The sequence below is a fragment of the Heliangelus exortis genome, chromosome 2 (assembly GCF_036169615.1).
Source record: "Heliangelus exortis chromosome 2, bHelExo1.hap1, whole genome shotgun sequence".
Taxonomy (NCBI): domain Eukaryota; kingdom Metazoa; phylum Chordata; class Aves; order Apodiformes; family Trochilidae; genus Heliangelus; species Heliangelus exortis.
In genome coordinates, this window is record NC_092423.1 from 146,795,621 (window position 1) to 146,821,548 (window position 25,928).

The 25,928-nt window shown below is 37.3% G+C and overlaps 1 protein-coding gene across 35 annotated transcripts in view; it reads right to left on the reverse strand.

Annotated features, from left to right (window-relative positions):
* The window catches only part of PTK2 (protein tyrosine kinase 2), a 220,657-nt gene that overhangs the window by 66,865 nt on the left and 127,864 nt on the right, over positions 1-25,928 (reverse strand). For all 35 annotated transcript variants that reach the window (XM_071738480.1, XM_071738481.1, XM_071738488.1 and 32 more), the window contains 8 exons: positions 22,419-22,498; positions 20,847-20,909; positions 16,418-16,472; positions 12,077-12,217; positions 11,282-11,359; positions 10,192-10,299; positions 8,115-8,232; positions 801-831 (listed from right to left, as the gene is read on the reverse strand). In XM_071738480.1, coding sequence (XP_071594581.1) covers positions 801-831; positions 8,115-8,232; positions 10,192-10,299; positions 11,282-11,359; positions 12,077-12,217; positions 16,418-16,472; positions 20,847-20,909; positions 22,419-22,498 — 674 coding nt within the window. The remainder of the gene's footprint in view (positions 1-800; positions 832-8,114; positions 8,233-10,191; positions 10,300-11,281; positions 11,360-12,076; positions 12,218-16,417; positions 16,473-20,846; positions 20,910-22,418; positions 22,499-25,928) is intronic.

Below are 25,928 nucleotides of genomic sequence, written 5' to 3' on the forward strand. Positions count from 1 at the left end.
GAGATAAATCTGAAATATCTTCTTATTTACCTTAAAGCATGAAAAGGAGAGAAATGCCAAGAGGTATCTTAGTAAAGGTTATATAATTTACTTGTTGTTTATGGTACCACCATAAAACTAGCTAGAGAAAAAGCTGCAATTTTATTTGCCTCACATAGATTTGCACTTTCTATAAATTCATAACTACTACTAGAGCAGGATCCTTCTGCATTTCTATATTTTAAAAAATAGAATAACAAGTATTTGGTATTTAAATTACATTCTTTGGGACACTGAACACAGAGGTCACAACTTAGACTATCCCCATTCTAGAAATTTAATTAAAAAAAGGTGACATGACAGATTTATGATAGGAGGAAATAAAAATCTATTTTCTGTATTTCACATAAGCAGAAAGAGGGAAAAATATTAAAAACAAGAGCACAGACTGACTCATAGACTGAAATGACAATTCAAAAACTGTTTAGCAGCATTCCTATAATTAAATTTACCCATGGACTCAAAATAAATAGCCTGAATCCTAGTCAAGTCTTTTCCAAAACATCTTTCTTTTGTTACTGTCAAATATGATCAATGCATTACACACTTTTTTCCTCAGATTTTACTTCTGGTATCTGTATAGTTTAATGATGCTGTCAGTCATTTATGCCCCATAGCCCCAAATGACCATCTCCTATTTGTCCTAGAATCCAAACCCAACAATAAAAATTAAGCACATATAAAATGTCCTAAAGCATCACTTAAGGAAAACTGTCAAAATATTTTTCACATAGAAGAAAAAAAAACCCCATAAAACTTACTTTGGTATTGACGGTAAAGCTCTTTCACCTTCTGTGTAAACAAGAAGAAAACAGGATTAAAAATTTTATTTATGGTAGAAGGTATGACAGTATCTCATCTCTAGTCAAAAATGTATTATAATTTGTAATATATATATATATGATAATATATAATATATATATATGTACACAAATAACTGGGGTTAGCTTTGCTAAGTGCTAACATATAAATATAAAAATTGAAAGCAATCTGGATTTCCAAGTAAGACAATTAAAATAAATCATCAGAGCATGGAACTTACCATATTGATTTCAAACATTCATTTGGTTGAAATTATATGACAGTAATGCTTGGCAGCCAGAGAAAAAGTGAACTTTTTGTGAACTATTTTGATAATTTTATTGTGTACACACGTGTGGATGTACCTGACCAAGCTTTTTTTTCTCTCCCTGTTGGATCTGATGAGACTTATTTCCCCACACAGATTTGATGGCATCCATGTAAGTTACTAATCCTTTACTAAAACACCAGTGATTTGCAGTAGATTGAATTAAGGGGGTAAGAAGTAATAAGTGAGAAATTAGAACAGCTATCACTCTCCAAATTGCTGATAAAGTGACCCCACAGAAAATGGAAGAGCAGTATTTCTAGAATATGCTGGCAAACACTAATTACACAAAAATCATGACACAAAAGTAAACTACAGTCTCACTTTTGTGTATTATGGGACTGAGCAGAGAAATGCCTGATATCTGGAAGTTTAGCATGGCAAATTACATATATTATGTTCCAATTATTTTCCTCTCCAAACGTAGAACAACATCATTTGGCTCAGCAACACAGATCTGTTTTGATCTGTCTGATGGTGGGTGTTGAACAGGAAAAGTCAGGAAACAAAGGAAACAAGAAGCTGTGATTTGGAAGATGACCTAGAGCAGCTCAGTAACTAGAGCAAGCATCTGGAACTGATGGGCAGAGGAAGGACAGCAAGATTATACAGGAAGCACGAAGAAGGAAATAAAGGTATTGTGTTATATTTGGGTTAATTATACCTTTTGGGGAAGGGGAAAAAAGCCAAAGACCTTTAGAGGTTGTGTGGAGTGACAAATATGAGACCAAGGGCATGTGGGTGACAGCCTAACAATAAGAGACTGGGGGATAAGTATCCAAAAAAAGAGACTGTAATGGCAATAGAGGATTCTCACTAATGGAACTGGGCAAAAGCCATCCAACAGGCAGAATCCTGCCCTCCACTGTGCCTCCCTAGGGTTGTGAAGAGTACCCAAAACCTCCTAAATTCCACCTGATGTTTACATTAGCTGTCAGACATTATGCACAAAAGCATCCTGTGTTCTGGTTTAAATCAAGTTATGCTGCTACTACTTGTTATTCCAACACTGCTCCTACATTTGGCAATGGATTTAATGTTGCTGATGAATCACTTGTGCTACTGAAAAAATTGCAGCCTGCTGCTTTTAAAGGTTTAGGACATGATACAAACATGTCTGTTGAAGAACTTCATATTAAAATTTCAAAGGTAGCTTCATTATGTATTTTTAAATCAAGATTACAGGTGCACAATTAATAAGCAACTATTAAAAAAAATTCCCATGTTATTCATCATCGAGCTCCATTGCTTATTAACTGCACAGTAATCAATTGGTTTTCTAAAGACTGAATTTGAATTTCCTCTCAGTTTTTTGTTTTGGGGTTTTTTTTTTGGTGTGTGGAGAACATCAGTACAATATTTGGGGACAGAAAAACATCAGCAAATGATTTAATAACACTTGCAGGGTCACAATGCTTCATATATTCCAAATATTGACCTCAGCTGACGACTGAATTGTTTCTCCTGCAAACACAGACTCCAGCCTCTTGAGATTGTGAGAAATACCAGAGGTGGCAATTGCTGCTGTGTGCTCAAGTCAACTGCTACCTCTCAAAAAGCACTTAAGAGAGGTAAAGACAGAATCCAACCCTCCAGTGCAGTATTAAATTTCCTTAACAACGAGATTCCCATTCTGTTAGTCCATAGTCACTTATCTGAAGAGCTTCCTATGGGTGCAAAACACAAAGAATCACAATAAAACATCTCTTTATCCTGATTCCTGATTCCATGTTAATAGTAAACCCATTCTGCAGACTTTGTGAGGTAAGGAGAATGTCAACAGAAGTGGCTTTACATAGCACAGAAAGAGCATTGTGATACAGCTAATGGGTAGAGGGTGTGACAAAGGTGCAAGGAAATTTCAGGTTGCTGGAAAACAGTGAGAGGAAAGGATGGAGATGGGCAGAGACAAGCAGAGACTCTTAATGCAAATTAAACTAATTTTGTTTCCAGATTGGTTGAAAAAACAGGCAGCGTGCATGGGTCCAACCTAACTAAAAAACCCATTATTTTCTGATCATCTTCTTTTTCACTGTCCCTTGCCAAATCCCATGATCTGATGTACACATTGACTGTAAAATGTTCAATTATGGACAACCCCAGATACGGGCAAGAGAAACTGGAAATGAAAGCACATTTAAAAAAAAAATTGCAACTAAAAATAAAAACCTACTATTAAGTAGTATAATGGATGCCTCCCCTTTCACTGGAGAAAATTCAAGAAAAATCCATCCACATGGAACAACTGATGAAATGGATTATCAAGGCTTATCTTATAGACGCCTACAGGCTCTCTGGGTACAAACTGCTCACTTCAGTGTTTCCCAAGTAGGTGCTCATCTGTTTACAGCTTATATCCCAAATGAAAATATGAAACATTCATCAGCACCCTTGTAGGTCTGGAGTCAAATTTCGTTACTAACAGCATCCCAGTAAAAGCATATGTTGTTTTTCATAAACTGAAACCCACAATGATTTGCCCAGTTCTATATTAAATGTTAAAAATTGGATGTGCAGAACTGTACTGGGGAGTCCAAATCTCAGGGCTGGCACTGGGGGGGCTGCAGGGACCTCTGTGAGGAGGGAGGAGAGGGGCTGGGATGGACTGACCCCAACCCCCAGCCCAGCTCTGTGCCCCTGGGGGAGAGAAGCCAGGAGGGAAGGTGAATCTCAGGAAAAGGTGTGTGTGTGAAGTTGTTTCTTTAGTTTTGTCTTTGTTTCTCACTACCTAAATTATTTTTAATGGTAATAAAGTCATTTTCCCCAAGTCCAGTCTGTTTTACCTGTGAGACCTGGTAACTGACCTCCCTGCCTTTACCTCAGCCCATGAATTTTCTCATTATTTTTTCCACCTGAGCTGCTGAGGAGGGGGGGATGAGCAAGCAGCTGAGGCTGGGTGCTTGTAAGGGCCAAACCACTTTTTTGATGCCCAGCATAGGGCAGGAATTCAAGGCAGCAACAGCAACTGGAAGAGGGAGCAGCCAAAAGTAAGACTGGAGAATACCAGGGAGCTTGGATGCTGGTGTTGGGAATGTGTCTAAGAGAGGAGTTTTAATGTGTATTTGCTGTCTTTCATTGTGGTTTTTTTTTTAAGTATGTGTGTATGGGTATAGTCGGGGTTGGGTTTTTTTCTGTGTTTTTTTATTTGGCTTTTTTCAGGTTTTTGTTGTCTTTTTGATGATGATACTTGAAAATTTTATGCTGCTAATTTTTAAGTGTAAGTGAAAGTCATAAAGAACATGTATTTTAATGATAATTTTCTAGTTTGTGTGTCACAGAAACAAGGGGTGGAATGGTGTGAAGGTGGCTGTGACCAGCACAGGGAGCTCTGCAACCTCACCACTACCAAAACCTGTGCACCTATAATTTCCACCACACCTGTAATTCCTGGCTCCAGGAGACAGGAAAAAACTCTCAAGGAGTTTGATTTACCACAGTGTAAACTGTCCTCATCTGACTCAAATTATTGTGAAAAAAGAATCAGTGAGGGGTCAAAATTGTCAGTGATTAACAATAAGAACTACAATACATGTTGCCATTCCATTAAAATAAAAATGCTGCTCACAGTTAATTTGTGTGAAAAGAGAAAACACTTGGAAGAATTTAACAGATTCTTTAATTTTGGTATTTTGAAACTCAAAATTGAGAGTCCCTTCCAACCTGACATTCTATGATTCTGTGATCTATAGGAGGTCCCACATAAACACAAGGAACAGCTTTTTCACTGTGAGGGTAACAGAATACAGGCACAGGCTGCCCAATGAGGCTGTGGAGTCTCCTTCTCTAAAGACACTAAAAACTTGTCTGGATGTGTCCTGTGTGACCTACACTGGGTGATCCTGCCTTAGCAGAGGGGCTGGACTGGGAGTTGACCTCTCAAGGTCCCTTCCAACCCATAACATTCTGTGAAAGCTCCTTAGTTCAAAGTTCAGCCAGTAAATAGCCATTAAATATCAGTATTCTATCAGTGTGCTTATTTCCCATGAGTTAAGTGTGATAATGGAAACACAAATATTAAGTTTATGGTTTCCACATTGGTCTAGTGGGACCTGTATATCAAATTATTAAAGAAAAATATAACAAACTGAATGGAAATATGCCAAACACTGTCCAGGTCTTAAACATTACGTATTGTTCTTACCAAATTAAGATAAACTGGATTACTAATGGATAGTGAGACAGATAATATCACAAAAACACAGGTTCTTTCAGTAATCAAGAAGGATAATTTATGAGGAGACTTGCAATCAACATGTAAATTTACAACAAAGAGGGGATGGGAAAGCTCAGAGAGGGGAGAAAAACATCTGTTGGATCAGGAGCTGTTACATGATTTCTTTCTGATGTGCCTTGTATAATCAAAGCTCACTGTGGGAGGTATCTGGGAATACAGATCATGGTGGGGACAGCTCTTCTAGGAAATGTTTAATTAATATTTTGAGTACTGCTATGAGCTTCAAAAAAAGAAACCTCAGACAAAAGAAGACCACAATTTATTTTAACTGGAGGGATTCTCTTAATGTTTGCCTAAAGAGGAAATGTTCCCAAAGTGCTACATAATGTTCCTGTAACTCAATCACTGCTCATTTGGTCTGTGTTAAAATAGACCAAGAAAAGCATCACAGAAAAACCTCACACTCCATTTAATGCATTGATTTATTTTGCATTCATGCAATCCACAGTGCAAAGCATAGATGTGCCTAGTACAACACACAGAAAAATCAGAGATCTTGCCTCTGACAGAGCTTAGGTGAGTGTAGAAAATATAACAGCTTAATGATGAAGTAGTCACATCAGAGGAAGACAAGAATTAGGAAGAAAAAGTTAAAACTTCAGTGGGTCTAATTTTATTACCACCTATAGCAGCAGTAAGTCAGGACCCACATGGTGTGATCTGAGATGGCAGATGGTTGTATGCATCATGGAACAAGTATTGAAGAGGACACTGTAAATCTTGCAGAGATTTTAACAAGATTTTAACTGGGAGAGGGTCTCCTGCTTGGGCAAGAACAGCACAAACAGCAAGAAAAGGGTTTGGCTGAGAAATAGAAGCAGAGGTGACTGGAGCACAATCAGTGTCACAGCACTGGAAGCTTCCACACTGGATGAACAGAGCTAAGACTTGATGGAGAGAGACCCTGACTGCCTGCTGCTGTGAATGACAGAACAGGAAGTCATTGAGCAGGGGTATTTTGTGGAGTTGAGAGCATTTTTGTGTATAAGAAGAAACCCATAATAAGAAGAAACCCATTCTAGTAGCAGAGGAGCAAGCACTGGCTGTGTAGACTGAACAGACCCAATTTCTGAAATACCACCAGTGGCAAGAGTTGGCCACACTCTACCTGTGTGCCTCTAAAGAAAAAGCAGAAGACAGAGTCAGAACTATCTGTTAGCTCAGTATGACTGAGAGGTGGTGAGGTAGTCTGTTAAGGTATGAAAAAGCTTTTAACTTTGTCTAATACAGTTCAGGCTGAAAAACTGTCAAATTAATGGGTATTCAAAGTAAAGTTTTTGAGAGTGAATAAGAAGGATTGTAAGAAGCCCCAGTTATCATGTTTCAGAGAAGAAGAAACACAGAAAGCAATTGATTGCAGATAAAGTAAAATGAAAATCTTGTCTCGTGATGCCTATTTTATTATTAGAAAAATAGACAGCATTATCACTGATGTTAGTGTATTCTTTTGCCATCAAATTTCAATGCCAATGTTTTCATCACCACTGAGTGGTGCACTAGGTGGGCCAGAAGATCTGAGTTTTACTGTTGGACAAGGTGCTCTTAAGAGGCTTTTTCCAACTGTGACAATTCTGTGACTCTGTTTGAGTTGAGAGATTTTCCTTTGTACAGAGATGAGGTTGCACAACTAAAAATCTATCAAAGCAGTCTGTGTTGAAGCTAAAGGTTAGAAATTTCAAGCAAAGATGAAATTCAAAATTAATTTGAGCAAGTGTTGACAAAACATATAACACCTACAATCATGTTTCTTTGTTACTCAATGACCAAATTTCAGTGTTTTTTAGTTTTCCTTATGCACAGGTAGGATGCTGTACACAGACCTGGGAATATAATAACACATAAATAAACATTTCCCCACTTGAATGACTGCAGGCCAGGGAAAACCAGGGAGGGGCAGAAAAAGCAAAAATGTGGCTAAAATGGGACTCGGGTTCAGACAGGAGAGCTTCTGGAATGGTTTGTGTGATTTCTTGTATTACAAATAGGAAAGAAGGAACCAATTTATTTATTGTTCTAGAAACAAAAAATTGGATTCCAGAAGATTAGTACAAGAGGACAGAAATTTCCATTCTTAACCAGCTTTGCTTGGTTTTTTTTCAATAATTTAAGTTGTCTAATATTAGAAATTCTGTTAAGGTTTAAGTAAAATTATCTTTTTAAAGCTAGGTGTACCTACACCCTGGTCTCTTCCAGCTTGTTGCTACAAAAACAACTGATCAACACTAAAAAATACATCTCTATTTTAGTTATCTTTTATGAGAAAGGCTCATGAGAGTTCTTGAAAGTTAAATTTTTAAAAGGAAGAGCTTTGTTATGAGAAAGTTATGAGTATCTGAGAGGATGGCAGAAGTTTTAAAAAATCATCTGAACCACAGCCAGATGCATTCTAAACAGCCTCTATGAATTTACATTTGTATATTAGGGCATCACATTTCAAAATAACATGACCTTATTAGCAGTGCCTTTAATTACAATTTACTTCTTCTAAAAAAAGTTCAGAATAATGCACAACAGTGATTGCTGAAACCCAATCTAAATTACCAGCCATTAAGTAGAGTGACATTTGCTATAAGGGTTTCTAATACCTCATGGTTCCTCCCTGAAAGCCTCCAAATGAGGTTTTTGCTGATACCTTGTGTCTTCTATTGAAATGCAAAGTAACCTAGCAGGGGATAGGAGTACAGCAGCTACCAGAATGAAAGGTGCCCTTACCTTTCTGGGGCCTGATAATAAAAGATTGTGTGGATCCATTCACCAGCCGGCAATATCCATCTATCAGGTCAGCCATGTTCTCTGCAATGGTTAAGGATGGTGCTGTCACTGTCAGAGGCTAAAGGAGGGGAAAAAAAAACAAGGCACCAACAAAGAGGCATTATTTATTGTAGCTGCAAACACAGGCAGAACAGCTGTGTCGTTGCATCACAGCTTCGTACACCCTTGCAAACAGTAAACAGAGAAATGTGGGTGGGGAAAGAACTATCAGATACTTGCTTTACCTTTTCTGTAGCAAATTTGAAATATGAGGTTTAGAAAGCACAGCTGATAAATAGAATATATTAATCTGGGCTGTTTAACCACTGTTCATTACAACTGCTATGACTTTCATGGCTATAATTCCAACAAGTCTGAGGAATCATAGAATTGGCTGGGTTGGAAGGGACCTCAGAGATCATCAAGTCCAACCCTTGATCCACTCCCGCTGCAGTTCCCAGCCCATGGCACTGAGTGCCACATCCAGGCTCTTTTGAAATATCTCCAGGGATGGAGAATCCACCCCTTCCCTGGGCAGCCCATTCCAGTGTCTGATCACCCTCTCCGGAAAGAAATTCTTTCTAATGTCCAACCTAAACCTCCCCTGGCACAACTTGAGACCTCTTGTGCCCTCTTGTCTTGCTGAGAGTTGCCTGGGAAAAGAGCCCAACCCCCCCCTGGCTCCAACCTCCTTTCAGGGAGTTGTAGAGAGTGATGAGGTCTCCCCTGAGCCTCCTCTTCTCCAGCCTCAACACCCCCAGCTCCCTCAGCCCTTCCTCACAGGACTTGTGCTGGATCCCTTCACAGCCTCCTTGCTCTTCTCTGGACCTGCTCCAGCACCTCAATCTCCTTCCTGAGCTGAGGGGCCCAGAACTGGACACAGGACTCAAGCTGTGGCCTCCCCAGGGCTGAGCACAGGGGCAGAATCCCTTCCCTGGACCTGCTGGCCACGCTGTTCCTGATCCAGGCCAGGATGCCATTGGCCTTCTTGGCCACCTGGGCACACTGCTGGCTCCTGTTCAGCTTCCTGTCAATCCAGACTCCCAGGTCCCTTTCTGCCTGGCTGCTCTCAGCCACTCTGTGCCCAGCCTGGAGCTCCCCATGGGGTTGTTGTGGCCAAGGTGCAGGACGTGGCACTTGGAAGCTGCTTATTCCTTAAAACTCTTACAGGTGCTATTTTCTTCCATCCTTTTTTCTACCACAGTTTATTCTTTGCTCCAAAAACTAACCTTCCCACTTTCAAAAATGATTAAAATTATAAGAAAAAAAAAAAAGTGACAGTGGAAAAGGAGACATACAGACAAGCATTAATTTTAATACCACCAACATTCATCACCCTATGTGCAGATGCCCCATCCTGCCTTCAATCATTCTTTACCAAGTGACTGCCTTCCAGTGCACCAGACCAAGGACAAGAGTAATTTCACTTCCAACTCTGCCTCCATCTAATATGAGGGAAGAAATTTCCCCTCTTTTGTACTTCCCCTTTTCACAAAAGTGAAACTGTTTAGTTTCCTCTTTAGGACATAGCATCATATTTCCTATTAGGCTATAACGTTGTGCTTAAGGGCTAGTATTTTAAAATTAAGCTTCTTTTACAAGTAACAAAGTATACAACTACAAGATGCAAACCCTAAAACATTCACTATGCTCAACATCTATTTAAAAAAAAAAAATCTGACTAATGATGACTGCTCACACTCAACTTACTTTTCCCCTTAAAGTACACCCACTGAATGCCCAGTATACAAAATGTCAAAATATAATAATCTGGTTTTAATTACAGAAGGAGCAAGAGTTTAACTAGATCTTTGTGCCCATACACATATAGGTAGTCCCTGCTGCAACATGCACAAGCAAAAGTGAAGTATACTTTTAATATACCATAATCAAGTTGACAATAGAAAAATCCAGCAAGAAGCTACAGACCACAACAAAAGCATAATCTACAAAATACCCTCATTAATGCTGTATTCATCTCCACTCCTTCCCAAGAAAATTAAAGGTAGTTTGCTCATGGTAACTTTCAATATCATACCTCAGGTGCACCTGCTATCTTGAGTTGCAGCATCCCTTTTCTGTCCTTGTCTTCACTGTTTGAATACTGAATAGTCTGCACTTGATTAAAGTCTGCCAGGTGAGTTGGCTATAGAAAGGAAATAGAAAAAGTGGAGAAAATTTCATAATTGCAGCAAAACACTCGGCCTTTAGCCCTGGTGTTGCAAAAGCACACACATAATTTAATCTCCAAATTACACTTGTATAAGTCAGTTCCTCTGCAGTTCCATCAGGCTTTGGCAAACAATGTATATACCAATGTACACAGAATTTGCAAAACGAAACCAAGCAGCCAGTTTGCCTACAGAGGTCACTGTTGAGTAACTCCAGGCACACTTTGAAGTGGAAACAACCTCTGGAGGTCAAGACACAAAAATCAACAGGTTAACCACATAGTATTTGCATTCACAGGATACCCAACCTACCTCCAAAGTGCTTTATGAGGTGTGTTCTTAGCTGGCTATGTACTCCTGATCTCCAAACCTTTTCACTACCTCTGATTTAATTTCAACAGAAGTTGGACATGAGCTCAAGTTAGGACTGGAAAGGTCTCAGACATTTTACTAGAACCAGCCCTCTGAACATAACCTCCTTGCACCCTGGAGGTGTACAAGAAACACTCTAGCACAGTCAGCATCGGGTAATGAAAATATTTTAAGGATACAAGTAAATAAAATAAACCACCAACAACTGCACAAATGCTAAAACGTAACTGATTAAACAAGCTCTTCATTTACACCACGGAAGATGAGAATAATTTAAATAATTTTCATGTTTCATTGTTAACATCTCCACTGAACACTTCAAATTCTGCAGATGAGTACTTCATTGGGTACAGAAGTCACCAAATTCAGAGCTAAAGCTGACACAGTCTCTCTTGTTAACCCAACTGCATATCCTCTGATCCCAAATCACGAGTTAATATCTGAACAACAGCTGCATAAGCTGAATTTCCAAGCTCTGCTGTGCTTAACTCAAAGGCTGTCATTCCCCTGTGTGTGAAGTTCAATTCACAACAGGTCATGGCTGTCAGGAGAGTAACTCAGAAAAGAAAACAGAAGCAGACTTACATTTGCACCCTTGTCTGTAAGGTAGCTGATTCCTTCTTCTGGGCCAATTGCCAGTTCCACTGAAATAATCCAGCTTGACTTCAGAATCAAAGGAAAAAGACAGGGCAAAATTTCAATAGTAAAACAAGACCTTACTATGAAACACCACCCTCCAATGTTATAATTACAGTTTTTAGTAATTATTCTCTAGAAGCTTGTAACACCTTCAAACAATTTAAAATATTTTAAGATCAAGTTATTCTGTAAATAGCAAAACTGCTCATGACTGATTTCCTGGGGATCTGTGCTACTCAAAATGTGTTTCCATGTGTTTTATCTTAGGTCTGCACAAGAACTGTGTATTTCCTACATTTCCTCTTCTCATGGATGCTGATATTCATGTTCTAATTTCTACTAGAGTGCCTATTTTCACAAAGCTTGAAGACTTAAAGCCCTTTCTCAAAATCTATTTGAAATTGGTAGAGATTAAAAGGCATTAGAGGAAAATTTACAAATGAAAAAGCTGAGCAGACTCATTTCCTGAGGAACCCAGGTTAAAAATATCTTGATTTTTACAACAAAGTACCAATAAAAACATGTAATACTGTACAATTCTTACCCTACTAATAAATGGTGCTTTTTTTAATAGTCAACTGAAAAAGGTCTAAATAAAATCAACAAATAGATTTTGCTGTTAATGAAATCCAAGCACTCATCTCTACATCAAAATAGGAATTAAGCAAGCAATTAGTTACAAAACCAATTAGACTCGTAAGTCCAGCATGTATTCTGTGACTGTCACATTCCTCTACTTACACCAAGAGCACACTTGAAGCATTCCTTGTCAAATCTGTACACTGGAGAGAGGATCTCAAAGAATTTCAAAATACTTTCTTCTCTGTTGAGGTTGGCAAATTGTCGAAATGTTTGTTGGATTAATTTTCGTAGTGTTTTGGCCTGTGTATTAAAATGTTTAAAGATTATCTTAAATATAATCAGTGACAGTGAATTTTCAGAGTTTCAGTCAGTATCACCAGCAGTTTATCAATGAGATGCAGATTATTCTCAAGAAAAAAAAAAAAGGTGCAAGATACAGGTAACAGTTCTGCCTTCTTGCTAGGAAACAAAATAATTTCTGGTATATATTATAGAGGGAATATCTAACCAATAATGTTTTGAATAATTATAATAAAAGACATGTTAACCTTTGCAGGAACTATTTTGTCTAGATTCCTCATTTCTTCCAACTTCTTAACTGTGAATCCACACAAAACCAGTTCAACCAACACCATTATACGAGGTTTAAAACTTAAAATCACCATTCTCACATCTGATAGGGCAGCCCAGCCAGTGCTGTACCTAAGACTACCCATAATAGAGTGGGTTCTTGAAGTCTGATAATATGGCAAAATAACTTCCATATGAAAGTTAAATAGTAAATTAAAAATTAATGTGAAAAGTAAAACAAGCAGTTAAATTAAGCTATGATCCTCCCAACATCTGGGACAGTGTGACAGAGCAAGAGACTTAATCACATATCCTGAAAAAGAACTTATATAGAGAATACAAGCAGATTTTCAAACAACTGCATTAAAACCATAACCAAACAAAAAAACAGAACAAACAAACCCAAAACAAACAAAAAACAGCCCAACAAAAAAAACACCAAAAAAACCCCACCTCAAATAAAAAAACAAAAAACAAACAAAAAACCACAAACAAACACAACAAAAAATCCTCAAACTAATCAAACAAACCTATATTAAGGCTTCTAAAAAATGAAGTATCTGCCTGTATATGCTGTATAATCCCTGGGAAGGCTGCTAACCTTATCATAATAAAAACAGAATCTGAGAAGCCATCTCTTAAGCATGCTGCAAAATTGAAGAAGAAATCAATAGTTCCAAACAAAATTATGTTTCTAAACACTGGAGTTCACCTAGAACTCCAAGTGCAGCACCTTCTTCTCATCTGTCCTAACCATAAGAGTACAGGTATACTCTGGAAGTGGTGTGGAGCCAGGTCACCCCCTGGGTTTTCATCACTGCTTACATCACCTGGAGCCAAAATGTCAAAACCACAAGCACATCTCTACTTCTTTCCTTTGCCAAAGCTTGACTGTGTCTAAAAGGACTGAACAGGTTTAAGAAACCCCTTACTAACACCCATTTCTAATAGATCTTCCAATTAACAACAATAATAGAAGGCAAAACCATGCTTATTTTTGCAGTGTGTCAAGGTTAAGACAGGAATTACCATTGTTCCTCTACCAAAACATATATGAATGTTCTATTGTAACAGCATTAAAACTCTTCATTCTTTCAGGTTGCTTGTAACAGCTCCAGGCACTACACAAATACAAACTTCCTTTTGTCCTTAGCACACCCAGTCAGACTTAATAAGCCTTTAAAAAAATTCAGAACCCAAAAGAGCCAGAATTTTTTTAAAGGAGTGTTCAGCAGACTTACTCTAATAGCAGTGATCCAAGGGTGTTGCATATTCACATACAAAATGATGCTCAGTTTTGCAAAGACAGATATATGGGCTAGAAAACCTTTAGATAAGCACATAAATTTCATGTTTTAAAGTTCTGCCATTTTGTTGTCATTTCAAATTACTGTGTAACTTCAGCAGAACCTTTTGCTCACTATTAGGTGGATCATTACTCCAACAAGCTGCAGATACTTGGGTAGGATAAAGCAAATATCTGGCAGTCCAAAGACCTCCCTACTGCACCCAGAGCTGCTCCACTTTGTTAGGACTCAGATTAATACTGGACCTATTGTTTTCCTTTTTACAGAGAGAACTGATACTAAGGGAACTGAAGATCCCAGACTTAACTGAGTATCTTGCAAATACCAGGAGTAAGACTCTAAATGGAAAAAAAATCTGGTAGCTCACAAGTGTCATAGATATTTAAGCCACTCAGTTGATGAAAACTACTTTATTCTGCCCGTGGTTTGCTCTCCTGGCCTGTTTTCAACATCATCTGGACTTCCATGCAAAATGTCATATGTTATTTGGCTCTGTTAAATCCACAAGATGACCTGCTATTAACTCTGAGATCCTTAATAATGTGTAAACATAGAAAGTCATAACACAAAACACACCTCTCCTAGAAGAGCAGAGAGCCATTTATGAGAAATATCGGCAAATGACAACTACAATGGAAATGCACAGAAAATTTACTTTTTAGGTATTTCCTAAGAACTATTTTTTTTTTTTTTTTTTGCTCCTTTTTTCCTCAAAGCATGCTCTAGGGTGCTCAGGAAGGCTTCTCATGTGCTAAGGAAATACAATCTGGATTACATCCATTTCCTGCACCCTCCCCACCCCCCACTTGTTGGTTTGGTGTAAGTAAATTCCCCCCCTATGGTATTTGTATACTTGATACACTTGCCTATGAGAGCCCAGCTCATGCCATGTTAGAGGCACTATTTAATAAGTTAAATGCAGGAAGACTTCCAATACTCCTCTAGTGAAGTAATGAAAAAGGAAGGCTTGTTGACTCAGTAACCTTTCCTCTGTTCTTGAATTAGCCTGAGTTATTCCTTCTTGAACACAAACAGAACTACTTGCAGAATACACAAGAGAGAGTGCTTTGTGCAATTATTTCCATGTTTCCTCCTGGGACAGCACAGGTTTTCTTTTACAGTGTCATGGCTTACAGATGCCCTGTGATCAGCTAATACATACAGCTCTTTAAACTCACCAGGGTTTTTTGATTTATTTAATAAATTACAAGTAAAGATGAACTTTGTTTTTAAACCTCTGTATATCACCTCATACTTTACACTTTTTAATATTTTGATTTTAATTTTTCCAACCTCCTGGTCTTCCCATGCAGGAAGCTCTACCTCGCCAACAGAAAAAATTAATTTTATATTTCTTGACCATCAGAAGCATTTTTTTGCCAGACAATTCAAAATCACTGGTATTCACAAAGTGAAAGTAATTTACTCATTTGAATGAATCCTAGATTATTTTTAATAGTGACTTCATTTACATTAAAAAGCAGATCCATTTTTCCTTCTCTTTTTTGCCCTCTTCCTATTTTTCATGTCTTTTCAAGGTTCTGCTCAGATTTACCTGGCAATTCTTGCTACTCCTTCCTGCTATTCTCCCCATTCCCTAATTTCTAAAGAGCAGTTCTCATTGTTGGTCAGTTTTCTGTCTCTGTAATATCATTTTTGAGACAGTTATTCATTCTTTTACGTCTGGAGCCATTCACCACAATTTCTCCCTTTAGCAGAGAATACAGTTTCAGATAATTGCTTAAATTAAAATGCAGAGTTATTTCTTATATTCACTTGACTTCATTAGCTTCTTATTTTAAAGTCTTTTGAAACAAAACCCCCTCATGAGAGACCTTTTTCTCTTTATGCATTTAAATCACAATGTAGAAAACTTCCTAAATCTCAAGTTGAATTATATTATTTTTATAAAACCATTGCTGCTTAGCAAATCCATCTCTAAAATACCAATGTATTTTTATACTTTCATGTATAAATTGCAAGAGATTTTAACAAGACATTTGTATCAAGATGGCTAGGCTGTAAAAATACTTGGTGACCATGCTTAACCTCCCTTTTCATTTGCATTTTTCACTCTGGGAACATATGGGCTTCAATGGAAGTGGGATTCACATAATGTTTATAGTCTTAACTGGGATTAACATAAGTGGAAATTACTGAAAATCTTCCTTGAATGAGTCGGATACAGCCTTGAGCAAAGAAGGCAGAAAATGGTTTATTGAGTTGTCACTAAAAATAGGCTGGTTTCTTACACATTCCCTTCCTCCTTCTCCAGAGGTCTCATTCCTCTTTCGGAAAGAAAGAAAAAAAGAAGAAAAAAAAGAAAAAAAAAAGAAAAAAAAAAAGAAAAAAAGAAGAAAAGTTCTTTGATACCAGAAGGTAAGGACTCATTTTGAACCTTTGTTCTAGGCCATGGAACTCATTTCTATCTTAGTTCTGCCAGCTGCACACCTGTACTATAGGAGCTTATATCTTACCAATAATACAGCTCTGGCATTTATTCATCAAGAGAGCACAACTGCACAACAATTCCCTTATGACTGTACAGTGAAAATGATAACACAATTTTCAGATTTCTGACACTTTTAAAAAGTAGTATAGAATTGACTGGAACTATAATTACCTTCACTGAATCTAGTAAACTCTTCGGAAAAAAACGCCTTAAACCAACATCTTTCCTGAAACAAAAGCACACACACAGTGTTAACAAAAAAAGAAAACATTATGCAGTATCACATTGCTCTTCTTCAGGCTGGTGTTTTGGGTTAGTTTTATGCTTTGTTATTTTAACTAACACATGCAATTCAATAAATTATTTTCATAATAAGGCCCCTGACAATCTCAGAGTCAGAAAAACAACACAGCATTAAACCACAGCCACTCCACAGCAGTTGTGGGATAGCAATGTCTTCCAGGTTAAAAATCAAAAGGATACTGAGCTTACAACAGGTACCTGGTATGGAAAGCACATTATCTGAACTCTTGGCTTGAGCAGAGAGAAGTTTTGAGAGTGAAAACTGTTCTGTGTGCATGTTGTAATAATTTAAAGGATATTGAAAAAATATGTAGTCAGCAGAGGAGGGAATGACATGAAAATGGTAAATTCTAATAAACATCTGTTAGAAGTGAGCAGGAGATACAACATAAAGGAAAGGACTTCTTGTGATCCCACATGTTCCACTACTGTTTTATCCTTTGCACACTATAAGAATTAATTAATTTTTACAGTTATTCTTCTTATTAAACACAACTTTTTACTGGAAGCAATCTGACTTTTTGCATCTGTCAAACAGGTCCTAATTCTGTCTGTGAGCCCAGATTTTGCAAACTGAATTACAAATCATTTTCACACACATATATAGGGTTGCTGCCTGGTTGACACCCAGAGCTAGAAGAACTAATTATGTTAGTGGCTCAGATGTGCTGTGCCTCATTCATGTCTGACATCTATGTATGACCACAGCTAAATATTAGCTTCAAGAAGGATGTCTAAGAAGTTGCCAGAGATATACATTAATGCAGAAATAGATTGTTACACAATCAAATATATCAAACATAGCACAACCATCAACTAGTTCTCTTCAGTATTCAAAAACTGCAGGTGAAAAAGAAAAAACTGTAAGAAAAATGTAAATAGAAAAAGGACTTACACCCATGACTCTCAAAGGCATTAGTGACTTTCTTTCCTTTACGTTTAAGAGCTTAAAAGTTTCTTTTAAAGAAACATCTTTATTTGCTTCTGAAATGAGCATGAAAGCAAGCTTCCCCTGACTGCATGCTTTGAACAGAAATATATCTGAAATTCTTACATTTGGCACAGAAAACAAAAGCTGTTGGTGAGCCTGAGATCTACAGTGTGTATTTACTGCTAACAGAGGAAGAAGAAAGCCAACATCAAAGTTAATACAAAAATCTTACTCAAAATAATGAAACAGGGTATTTTTAAAGCTCTCTAAAGACAGACAATTTCAGGAAACATACTAAAAACACCCTCAACCAAGAGGAGCAAAGTGTTCATGCATAGCAGCAAGCACGGGCATCTGTGCAATGACAGTAAGCTGAAAGGTTATAAAACTTTCATAAATGTTAATTCCTTTGATGCATTTCTTCTCAAATGCAAATTATATGCAGTTTATCATCCCACACAGTTAAATAAATCTAACACACTATTACCATCTAAATAACATGCAAAGACATTTTGACAAGGAATATATTAGTTTAACATTAAGCATTTGAGAGAGAAATGGGGTTTTCAAAAATGAAGCAGCCTACACCACTCCAGTACTACTCTCTCTGATTCATTATTAGGAGTTGGAGAGAAGCTTTTGGTACAGATCTGTATGTAACAAACTCACAAGAAATTCTTGTGCAGAGTACAACAAAACTCTTAATTTTTTTTAAAATAAAGCACATCTTGTGTTTGACTGAGAATGGAAATTTATTTACTGAAGAGAATTTGAAGTAAGGAGCACAGAGATTTAATGTCATGGTCAACAATGAACAGGGGGTATAAGCAGAATAAGCATTGAAAATTGGAACATAAATAACAGAATAAGCATTGAAAATTGGAGCATACAAATAAACACAACCCTACAAAACTCGTTCTCCTCTATCCTCAGCTGCATTAGGTAAGGGTAAAATGGCCAACTTGGGATACATATCAACAGTCCTACAGATTAAAAACTTAGACATCTGTTTTCTGATTGCCAGTAAGAGATAATTAGCAGCAAGATCCTGGCTTTCTATTTAACCTATTTCATCCTACTTGCAGTATTAAATGTATATCTATTTTTTTTTATGTATACATTTCAGCATGATTAGTAAAATACCATCTACAGTTAGATGATATTGCTTGTCCTGCAACGATGAGAAGCTTTAGGCAGCATCTACCTTTATTTCTATTTTTCACCTCAATTGAAGATACAACAAAAAAATAATGTTAGATTAACATAATAGACTTTCACATGCTTTTTACAAAATTGTGGCTGCAGCTGTTCCTTCGTATAGCTCCCATTTTTGTACTTGTAATTATCCCTGTTCTATGCTAACAAGCTTCACATTTATTATGAAAAAAATTTCTTCTTTCATTACATGAAGGCCCAACCATAAAAGGCTACTTAACAGTTTGATTCTATCTACATCCAGATTTGGTCCTGTATGAAAACCTGATCAAAGCCGAATACCCATCAAACACAGACCTCTCAGGCAAGAAGCAATCACACCAAATGCAAAAAAGTACTATTTAAAAATTGCACTCAGCTGGTTAAGAGCCTCGTGTTGTACTAAAAGTAGCAAAAAAAAAAAAAAAAAAAAACCCAAACAAAACAACCCAAAGCAAACAAAAAGCCTCACTTGAGAAATAAATATTACTTGTGTAGATAAACCTTTATAAGGCTATTAAGGTGGCAGGATGGAATGAATTCACTTTGGTGATCACTGGCACTTTCTGCTGACTCTTACCAGCCTATAATTATCTATAGCCAGTTTAAGGTGCTTTTATCCTTCATCTCTCCCAGCTGAAACCCATAGAAAAAAACATTTTACTTTAAAAAATAAAAAAAACCCTTGAAGTACATAATTCTACATTTCCAATTTTGAATGCCATTAAGCTGTTAGATTTGGTGTATGGGGTTTTTTCTTCACTTTGTCTTTCACAGCAGCAATTAAGTTATTTCCTACCAAAACAGTTACTGCATGAAAAAACACATGCCCTGGAAAAAAATAAGTCACTGATAAACTGGAAGCAACCCCATATTGAGTCTTCCAGGAACCCTCACCTGTTCCAATTATTATTCAATACTTCATGTCATCTGTTATGGCCCTTGATTACTCTGTCCTATTGTTAAGCTAACTACTAATGTTTGTAGCTTCTGATTTGCTGACTTAAAAATATCCTTTCTCAAGTTTTTGCTGGAACATATGGAAATTGCAACCATGGTACCTCACAAGTTCCCTTTTCCTGAAGAGGAGGACATGGATCAGAATTTCTCAGAGTATTTTCACATCTTTTTCATGTCACCTTCTAGCCATGTCTACCTGCTCACCCTGTTATCTTCATTAGTCTTTTCTCATTATCTTATGTGTTTCCTCAGCCAGGATATTTCTACTGGTTTACTGACAAAAACCTGCAGTCCTTCAAAAAACCCTAATTCAAACAAAACCAAAACTTTCAAATTCTGCAGTTAAAGGAGTACTATATAAATCAGAAAGTAATTCAATAAAGTTACATATTAAAATTAGAGTTTCCTAAAAAATGCTTGTGAACTTAATGTGATGGAAAACCTCCAAGTTCTCTAATTTCACACCTCGAGTAGTTGGCACGTTTTATTTAATAAAATAATATAAAATATTTTACTGCTACATCTACCTTTTATTCCAATTTTATAGTAAACTCTAAAGCATCTATTCACAAAGTAGTGAAGAGCAGATCACTGGTGTATGTATGTATGAAACATTATTCCACTAAATTAATTAAAATAAAACCAGCTTTCATCTCCTAAGATTCTAAGGGATTTGGATTGTTTAGACTGAAGCCATATACTGCACAACAAGCAAAATACTTCAGTAAAAAGATGCTCCCTGGTCTTCTTAAAATTTGGGATACACAGATAAAAAATAAACTTGCTAATTCAGGAAATCCACTCACTGAAGAAGCAGAAGAAAAAACAATACCACAAACATTTTCAAGTAAATCAAACTTTACCACAGATGAGTCCTTACTGAAGAATGCAATATGCACAGAAAACCAATTAGAAACAAAATCACCTTGGAACTAGGCTTGATGAACCCATAAAAATTAGCACAGTTGTAAAGAATCATAATAAGCCTCCTGATCACTTGAACAACTCCAACTCTGTGTCTCTGGACCAGAGTTAAAGGTGCTTTTCCTACTTCTATACCTTGATAGGTTGCATTATCCTTTTCTTATAATTAAGCACTCAACAAATTTCATGGGGAAAAAAAATTAGGACAGAAACCTTCTGTTATTAAAGTGAATTTAATGTTCCTGATTAAGAAACAGCAGAAACCTCAAGCTAGAACACAATACTTACTCTAACACTTCATAGTTGGACTTCTTTTCTAATGCATTGCCTCTCATCTCTCCGTAGGATCTCCTGAATTCAGGAAAAATATTTGAAAGTAACAATTATTGGATGATCCAGCCTCAAACTACAACATCAATGTAATTGAGTATTTTAGAGACTTACCAGTAGGAAACATTGGTAGAATGAATTCAGATATAAATATCAGTATGTTATTCTCTTCCCTCAGCAGACCAGGTTTTTATTTTATAAAATAATTTCATGAACTGAACATTACAAAGGAATACAGTCTTTTCAGTACTTCACTTGGAACCAACTTAACACTGCTACCAAAAGAAGCTGCCTAAATTGCCCTTCTGCAGCTCCTTTCTACCTCCATCAGCTCCCTCCTTTGTAACAGCAGTAGTGTCTGTACATGTGTAACAGGGAGAACCACCAGAACCTGAGAATGATGAAAATCCAGACATGTTCACATCAAAAATTAAGGGATAAATCATAAATTAGTAGCTGCTGTTAGGAGAAGGCTGGGATAACTGCTGTCAAGAGTAAGTGGACTGCTAATGCTTATGGTCTGAGTAGTCATCTGATAGAAATTATCTCATGAAAATGCTCAGAAGAGCCATGGAATGAGAAACATGGAAAGCAGGGACTGACTGATGGATTATTCTACTCACTACATGTTTTGAAATAAAGCACCAACAACTTTATGGATAAGGAGCTTGCAGTTCCAAAAAAAATTTCTGTTTTCTCTGAAGCTGCCAGCAAAACTTATAACAAACACGTCAGGTTTTCCTACAATAGACAATTTAATAACCCTAAATTTTATTTTGGAAAGTACTGCTTAAAGCACACTTATTCTCTGATGAAAAACTTACATTTGCCATTAATTTCTTTGCAATTTTACTTCTTCCCTAATCTCCTTGTGCAAGATAACACTGAGACAAAAGCAAATGTTTCAGACTGGAAGTTCTTCATAAATTAGCAAAAAACCCCCACCCAGCACATGCATTTTAAAAGCTGTGCTGGAAACTCTCTCAAGGATCTCTTAATCTGATAAATTTATCTTTATTTTCCAGCTGTCTGTACGGTTGACAAGAACACCAAAACCACCCAAAAGAATCCTTGAGATTTAATAATTTGAAAATAGCACATTAAAATTTAGTAAATGCAGAGAGAAAAGGTAGACAGTATTTCTTTTTAATTACATTCTATAGCTGTAGGGTTTATATATGCACAATGACAAGATTATTTGCTAAATAACACCACAGATGCTGGGTGTTTAAAGTATATTTCACTGTAGACTACAGGCCTTGGAATTATTCAGATGAAGAATTCCCCCAAAAGGCAGTATCAAGATGTAATAAATTAAAATTTTTTAATAATGTTAATTTTAAAAATAACTAAAACATAGCTACAATGGAGTCTATACAAGTTTTTTTCAAACTACTTTGCAGCAAAGAAGTCTTATGATGTTTTATTCAGCTTTACTAGTCAGAAATCAATAAACTATAAGCAGTTTTAAAATTAATGTATATATTGTGTCAGAAACATGTTGAATAATAAACGAAATTATCAGCTTACCGGATTTCAAGGCAACCTAGTTTCAAAGCAATTTCCTGGTCCACTTGATCTGCTATTTCTAACATATAGTCATTTTTCACCTACAGCAAAAGAAGCAAGCATGCATCACACAAAGATCAGTTCAGTGCCAATACAGACTAAAATACTGCCCAAACAATTTTAGAATAAATGTCTTCATTTTTGTGATTGACTGTTCTCAGTGCATGATGAGACAAAAGAAGTTATGTTCATAGTCTCCACAAATGAGCTGCAGGTTTGTAAGAAACCCATTTTGACTGCAATGAACTTGACAAAAAAAATTAATCCTTCTCTCCCCATCAAGATTACATATGTTATATCAAATATAATCAAACTCTTCACAGGAGGCTGAGCACACCTGCATTCAGGACAGGTGAACGTGTGCTGCATTCATGACCCACCTGGGTCAACAGGTTTTAATTTTGAAGGTGCATTTACTCGTGCAAATAAACCAGAAAAATGTCTGTGGGTGACTGGGAAAATGAAAACAGAAGTAAAAGGAGTAGTATGTATAAATCATACTACATATTGACTTAAAAATGTGTTTGAACTTGCAAGAAGAATCAACAAGAGTGTAACTAGATGGCCACCATCTACTGTAGGAAATAAAACACACCAAGGAGTGTGCTCTGACCCTGAAGCCAACACGATGGAGAAATGGTCACAGCTCCTGAAGGGGAAGCTTAGGACAAAACTGTGTGTTTGGACATGCAACAATCCCAAGCTGTGCTTGGGCAAACTCTAGAAGAATGGTCAAGAGCAGAAGATGTACCACAGAGCAAGGGAAGTATTTGCCAAGATGGACCATGGTGTGTCAAATCTTCATCACATACCCTGGACTTGTTTTATTTGCTAAAATAAGCAAAGTAGGTAGAAAACCTGCTGTTTATGTAGTGCTTTCACAACACTGCAGTGAGTAATTTATACAGTTATTAAGAAGAAAAACAAACCAGACAATAAGAGGACAGAACCAGTCCTGAACAACTTTTCTCTGCAAATCCTGTCTTCTCTGCAACAACCTTTTGTCACCACTGACATTATCTCTACAGTAGTACAACCTCTCTGTGACAGTTCATGTGATGGCCATGATTTCTTATGAAACCATAACTTGTTACTGAGATCCTAAAGCCTCTTGTAGCAGAAAGTCCTGAGACAGCACAAAAACCCACAATTTACTTGCAGATCGAAGAGAATATTCCGTATTTCACAAACGTTTTTTGAGTTATGGCAAGTGGTAAGGAAAACTATTTCCAACTCCTACTGCTATGAAATTCTTACTTCAGAAGATATATAAGTAGAGCAGATTCAACACCTGGAGGTATTCTCCAGTCAGCATCCTCCCAGTAAAACTCAAGCATGCACCAGAGTATTCCCCAACCACCAGCTGGATCCTGCCCTCAGCTGTGAAGCAACAAATACATGAGACCTTCATGGTTATCAGTGCATGAAAAAATTTTATTTTATATATTAAGATGTGGAAAAATAAGTAGGAGCAACTGTGTAAGAGTGAGGATATGAATTATTACAATAGCTACAACACCAGGAGAAATCTTCTTGTATTTAAGAGTCATCCAGGTACTCAAAATTTTGACAACCCCATAAGTTCTTAACTCTTCTCAGTTCAACTCTCACAAATGCTAATGAGAGGCAGAAAAAGAAATAATTGTCCTCCAATATCATATAATTCAAAATTTGTACCCAACTACAGAAACAGCCATTCTGCATTCCCATGGCAGTATTATACAAATTAAAACACGAAGAATTAATTATTGTATATAATTATATAATTAAAAAACAACAACAAAAACCTGGTTTCTCATGTGAAACCAGGTTTTCTGGTGAAACCAGTTTTTCTGATAACGTTTACAAAATTTTATCTGATTAAAGTTTAAAAAAAAAAAAGTTCCCCCCAACCACAGACTTATATCTATCTGGTAATTACAGTGGCTGTAAGTGAAATAAAGAGAGATGCATCTGCCAGGAAGTCAGGATGGTTTGAGTCTCTGTTTTAATGCAAAACCATGAAGGTCCCCCAAGTGCAGAGAATATTCTGTGTCAGCCAAGTAAACAGTCATAGTTCTAATGGAATAAACATCTTCTCTTTTATGAAATAATTTACAAACGACCTTGTATAAATCAGAGAACTGTCAGCTAAACAACCACATGGGTATTTACTGTATATATCATATTATCACCTATCCTATTATCACCTATTAATATGGCAGACACATTCCATCCATCAGAGAGACTCTGCAAAGAAATAAATATTTTCTCCAAGGGTAACTTGACATATTGCTCACCAGCACCAGGTGTAAAACACTGTTTATGAAGTGACTGCAGAGTTCTCCTGTCTGTACCAGGCAGAATCACAGAATGGCTTGGGCAAAGTCCATCCCCCTGCTCAAACAGGGTCACCTGCCCAGGACCATTCCAGAGGGTTTCTGAATGACTCCAAGGATGGAGACTCCTCAACTCCCCTGGGAAATCTGTGCCAGTGCTTGGTATCCCTCTAGGTAAAAAGTGTTTCCTGATGAGAGGCTGAGGGAGCTGGGGGTGTTGAGGCTGGAGAAGAGGAGGCTCAGGGGAGACCTCATCACTCTCTACAACTCCCTGAAAGGAGGTTGGAGCCAGGGGGGGGTTGGGCTCTTTTCCCAGGCAACTCTCAGCAAGACAAGAGGGCACAAGAGGTCTCAAGTTGTGCCAGGGGAGGTTTAGGTTGGACATTAGAAAGAATTTCTTGATGGAGAGGGTGATCAGACATTGGAATGGGCTGCCCAGGGAAGGGGTGGATTCTCCATCCCTGGAGACATTTAAAAAGAGCCTGGATGTGGCACTCAGTGCCATGGGCTGGGAACTGCAGCGGGAGTGGATCAAGGGTTGGACTTGATGATCTCTGAGGTCCCTTCCAACCCAGCCAATTCTATGATTCTATTCTGTGGCAGTTTGTGCCCACTGCCTCTGGTTCTGTCCACAGGCAGAGTTCTGTAGTCTTCTTTGCACTCTCCCTTTGGGTATTTACATACATTCCTAAGATTACCCTGATCCTTTAGACATTTCCAAGAAATTTGGAAAGTGAGAAGTTTGGGCATTTCTGTCCAGCCTGTGCTGCTCAGTATCATCAAGGTCCCAACTGAGAAGACATTTCCCTGGAAAGGGCATTTCTGGAAACAAGACAAAAGATGCAGAGATTTTGAGTGGCATCTGATTTCAACCAGTGCCCACTTACAATTACTCTTTATTCTGCTGCAGAACTGCACCTGCTAGGAACAGGATAGTATTTCCCTAGGATGAAAAAGGTTCTTCTATAAAAAAGGTTTGGTTTAAATCAGAACTGGCATCTAGATGCCTTCATAAATGGCTTAATGAATCTGTTTAATAACCTAAAGAGAAAATTAAATAAGAACTTCTGTTCACCAGTAGGGATATAAAAGCTATCCAGCATTAAAACTGTCAGACCAAAGCTCAGAGTACTGAAATCAGGAATATAGATTT